Here is a 5,284-nt window from a genome sequence, read left to right on the forward strand (position 1 = left end):
CAGCAATAGGCCTATGTGTATAGCCTATTATTTGTAAACAAAACAAAATGCATTTGACTGTTGGCATCAAAACCAATAAACCTTTAACAAATATACACTTAATTTAAGCGTTAAACAGCACATAAAATGTTGGGCTGTTGGAACTGTGGTAATAACAATAAAATTAAGGGTTTCCTTGCGTTTGTGAACCGGAATATTGAACTGGAGATGAACGGGACTGGTGGAAGGACATTAAATTAGTAATCAATGTCGACATCTAGTGGTTGATCATTCTTTCGTGCATGGACTTGTTTTATGTAAACGACCGTGTTTGCGTACTTCCGTTTCAACGACCTTTGACTTAATTAGCAAATGTGTTTATGAAAATAAGAATGGACCAGCGAGGCCTGAAATACGGTTTAGACGGCTGGATAATCCTTTTTTTAAATGGTAACTCTTGTTTTTGAACATGGTAGTTGGTTTCTAGCTGGTCATTAGCTGATATAAGTTGGTATATCATCTTGGACCAGCAACAAACCAGAGATGTTTTGTAAAGACTTTACGCCAGAGTCTTAAACTGTATTTTTATAAAGGGACTATTGTGTTTTGGTGAAATTTGGATTATTGATAGTATGAATACGAATAGCATGAATTATTTGGACGTAAAGATGTAAAAATAAAATAAATATAATGCATAATAAACTTGTAAATAAATGTCAGTATATTACTAAGTTAATTAAAACGAAACAAGATATGTTCGTACGGACAAAAAAACAAACCAAATTCAATAATAAAAGTAGATAAAATAGTAAAGTATTTGCAACAGCCAATGAAACTGCAGAATAATGGACATCATCTTTGCATCGGACTGTTGCAAGCATCACATTTTCTCCAGCAGAGGAAAACAACCTAAATTCTATTCCGTATCAGAAGTGAATATGGACGTCCCTGGTGTCATGTGGACGGGACGCAGACATTACTAAGCAAAATAACGAGTGCTGTGGCCTCATTTTTAATATTGACCGCATCAATATGGCTACTTATAGGCTCCACCTGAATTGACTGGGTTTATTGCATCACTTCCGGGAAATAAGGTCAAAAATTGTTTCCCTTGTCCGCCATTTGAAATATTTGAACTTCCTTGTGACAACTTCCAATGTACGTTTTGGTTTACACTAAACAATTATCAGAGGATCTGGGCGAATAGTCATAGTTTTGCGTCTCATGCACGTTGGGATTCCGACGTCGGCTGTTTTCTTACCCGATTGGAACAAAAAAGCGTAGAAAAGTGTGCGAATGCTGCGCGTATTCGAAACGTGTTCAACAACGGAACGCGGTAAAGTTTTTGCATGAGTTGAACGCTGCTTGCGGATAAGGAGAGGCGAAGGGAAGGCCTGTAAAGCCTGGGCTTTTTTCTTGCGCTAGTCATGGCCGGAAATTTTGATTCGGAAGACCGAGGGAGCTGGTATTGGGGGAGATTAAGCCGGCAAGAGGCGGTTTCGCTGCTCCAAGGGCAGAGGCATGGAGTGTTCCTGGTGCGGGACTCGATCACTATTCCCGGGGACTACGTGCTGTCTGTGTCGGAGAACTCCAAAGTCTCTCATTACATAATAAACAGCATCAGCAGCAATCGCCAGTCCGGACCAGGTAAGCGGTGCATCTGAAAATACAGCAAACTACGGGACGAATAAATAACGTTACTGCTTTAGCAAAAACCCTTAGCAGCCCGATTAGAAACTTGTGTACTTCTATACTACGAATAGTTGGCACGTAATTTTTTGCGTCTTTCTAGTATTACGTAGTAATTTAGTGTGCTCTTTAAGATGTTCACACAAACAGAAATCAGTAATTTTTCAGTATAAACTATATTTTTGATTCAGTCATTCAGATAATTTAGGCGTTTTACGATATGTAATTGTGAATCATTTTTGTGTATGTTTTTGAGAAAAAACGTTTGTAGATGCTCAATAATCAGCAATGCTGAATTTATACTATTATGCAGCTTTCCCCCAGATTTGAGACCAATAATGTGTGGTTTTTTCGAAAACAGACATGTTTACACAACAATAGTAATTATTACTTCCACTTTTTACCAAGACTAGCTTCACAGATGAAGGTTAAGCAGATCTTTATCATCCATCCATCATATATGCTCTCTTGCTGTCATCCCGCAGGACTCGCGCCTCCTCGGTTCCGTATTGGAGATCAGGAATTTGATGCCTTACCTGCCCTGTTGGAGTTCTATAAGATCCACTACCTGGATACCACCACTCTCATTGAGCCCATCAGCAAAGCCAAGCACTCGTCTCTTATCAGCGTCAATGCAGTTCCTCAGAGGCTCGAAGAGGAGTACGTCCGAGCTCTCTTCGACTTTCCTGGCAATGACGACGAGGACCTTCCGTTTCGAAAGGGCGATGTTCTCCGAGTGCTGGAGAAGCCGGAGGAGCAGTGGTGGAATGCTCAGAATTCAGAAGGTCGTGTCGGCATGATCCCTGTGCCCTACGTGGAGAAGTACCGGCCGGCCTCACCGACATCAGGGGCCCCTGGGGGATCTGTCGGAGGATCCGGTGCTCACGGCAACTCTGACGGCCACAGTTCTCAGTCTCCTCCTCTGCTTGGTGAACCGGGCCAGTACGCCCAGCCCACGTCCTTACCCAATCTACAGAATGGTCCGGTTTATGCCAGGGCGATTCAAAAGAGAGTTCCCAATGCCTATGACAAGACTGCTCTTGCTTTGGAGGTAACACGTGTATTTACTTATTTTTATTTACAACATTTGTAATGAACAGACACCGATTAATTATTTTGTATGTTAAAAAAACATGCATTTATATAAAATTGTGTAATCTTTTTTTTTTGTTTGTTTTGGCGCCTCCCAGTGGAACTGTAATTCTGTTTTGTACATTAACAAAGTAATTCCTCCATTTCTAACACTTCATCTTTTATCTTGTGTTGTTAGGTTGGCGACATGGTGAAGGTGACCAAGATCAATGTAAACGGGCAGTGGGAGGGTGAGTGCAAGGGAAAGCATGGCCATTTTCCCTTTACCCACGTCCGCTTGCTGGACCAGCACAATCCAGAGGACGAACTGAGCTGAGAGAGCAGACTGTCTTCCCTAGCAGCCCTTAGATGTACACTCATTCACACACATACACACACTCCGGCTCCTCACACATCCTCACTACTGCCCTTAACCTGTCCGCCTCATCATTACCTTGTGCCATTGTGTCTCATGCCAATGTACACAGTACCTGCAACAATTCCCTTGTTAGATTTTATGCAATAATTGAAGATATTTACCAAGTAAACACTAAATTCCACACACAACACCATACACTACAGAGAGAGGAGCATTAGTGTGTGGCTTCTTGTGGACTGAGAAAAAAGGAAGAAGCCTGCTTGGACTTAAAACATGAGCGGTTTGGTGTCTTAACAAGGGACTGTTCCTTTGCTTCTTTGAGTGCGGTAGCATACACTACTTAGTGTCCTAGAACACAGCAGCTTTCACACTACAAATCATCTACTACATGAAAATATTCAGAAATGCAGATCAAACATGCTTTGGATAGTTTTTAGTCTTTTTGATGGGCTTGTCAGTCGCTACCGGCTTAGCGTCGGTCAGACGTGTCATGGGGCGGTACACTATATAAAAGATGGAGTAGCCCGAACCCTCACGGCATTTAGTTTTATTTATGCACAACATTTCAAATGTATACAAAATGGGCCATGCATCATTATTCACTACCGCTAAGTAACTTTGTTTTACTACATTTTCATTATATATTATCAGGAAACGCTACTTGCTCCTTTGACCATTATTGCTGTACTTGGAAGTATTACACTAAATGCGGTTTTGTTGAATGTGTAACCGTAATCTCTAATGCTAGACTCAATACGTCGACATAAGATACACTAAATAGACTTTTGTTGTTGTTTTTAAATAAAAATCCAACATTGACTTTTCCACTCGAATTAACTAATGTGTTTTTGCCAGAACTTCCCTTGCAAAGGTTGAAAATACAATTAGTGGTTCTTGTAGTGCCTCTCTTGTATGATGTGGCCCAAAACTGCTTTAAAATTATAGATATAGATATTTCTAAAACAACCCAGTTATCTTTACAATAACGTAGTAGGATTGTATGAAGTGTCGCATTAATGTGCAAAGCCTAACCTGATGCCTCAAATGTGTTTTGCTCAATTGATTTTGCACATACGAGTAGTCTTTATCTACTATTGGTTTATCTGCCTATTGACTATTTTCCTAAACATCAGCCTCCATCATGCCTGTATTGTCTGTCTCAATGCAGAAATGTAGTGTGTTTTTTGTTCTTTAATGCCCAAGCAAGACATTGTTTTCCTAATTGCCTGCCTTAATCGCAGATTGTTGTCAATGACCAAATCAACATTGTCTTTAACCAAATTTGTTAAATGCAAAATGTGGGGAAAATGTTTTGTTCAACCTTGCAGAAATGTTTCTTTTAACCTACTTCCATTACTATTGACCGTATGAGAGAATAGAAATCGAATGTCTGTGGACAAATGTATAAATTATAACACTAATAGACAGGCTACCAGAACAACACTATCAAATGTTAATACTTTTACCCTTTACCTTTATTTGTTGTTACTTTTAAAAAGAAAAGTTGACTAACTTTGTTTGGTAACAATGACAATCACCTGGAAGCTCTTCAGTTATGTCATCTAAATGTTAGAAAGCTTTGTCGTGTGTATGTGTGTAGGTTAGCTGTATGTTGTCAGGATGTTACAGCAAGCCGGCCATGTTATGTAATTGTCGCTTAAGTCGTAATTATGAAGGACTTTGATGTTCATGATCTGTCTTATTAACTGTCTGTTTCAGTCACAAATGACCTTGATGAAATTAGATCACTAAAATCAGCCACAATGCAAAGCTGGAGTCTTGTAAGTCTGAACTCCCACCTGTGTCCTGTGAGAATGATTTCACCTCAAAAAGCATCACTTTCCTTTATGACTGAGTTGAATGAGTAATCGCCACAGTCGTGTCTGTACATTTTAATTGTACCCAAAGTATTATGTTTAGAACCTAAATATCAACACAGTAATTTTGTGAAATTAATCTTGTGTTATCCTTTATGTGCATCCAAGTCTGTCAGAACAGTGTTTTAAGTCACACACAAAAATCCTATGTTTTTGTTACAGTTTTATTCATGTACATGAAATAAAGTTGACCCCTATAGTAATGCTACTCAAAACTTTTACTTTGCCTCTGTCTATAATATCATCATGTATTTTATTACTCCGTTATTAGGATCAACGTGATGAGAAG

General features: G+C 39.5%; 1 protein-coding gene across 1 annotated transcript; it reads left to right on the forward strand.

Moving 5' to 3' along the window:
* The first annotated feature begins 483 nt into the window (after positions 1-483).
* Positions 484-5,006, forward strand: crk (v-crk avian sarcoma virus CT10 oncogene homolog). Its single transcript, XM_067364911.1, has 3 exons — positions 484-1,626; positions 2,154-2,719; positions 2,939-5,006. Exons 1-3 carry the CDS (start codon positions 1,407-1,409, stop codon positions 3,074-3,076), a joined length of 924 nt encoding a protein of 307 aa, XP_067221012.1. The 5' UTR covers positions 484-1,406; the 3' UTR covers positions 3,077-5,006.
* Positions 5,007-5,284: the final 278 nt, after the last annotated feature.

This window comes from Chanodichthys erythropterus, chromosome 17, assembly GCF_024489055.1.
Source record: "Chanodichthys erythropterus isolate Z2021 chromosome 17, ASM2448905v1, whole genome shotgun sequence".
Classification (NCBI taxonomy): domain Eukaryota; kingdom Metazoa; phylum Chordata; class Actinopteri; order Cypriniformes; family Xenocyprididae; genus Chanodichthys; species Chanodichthys erythropterus.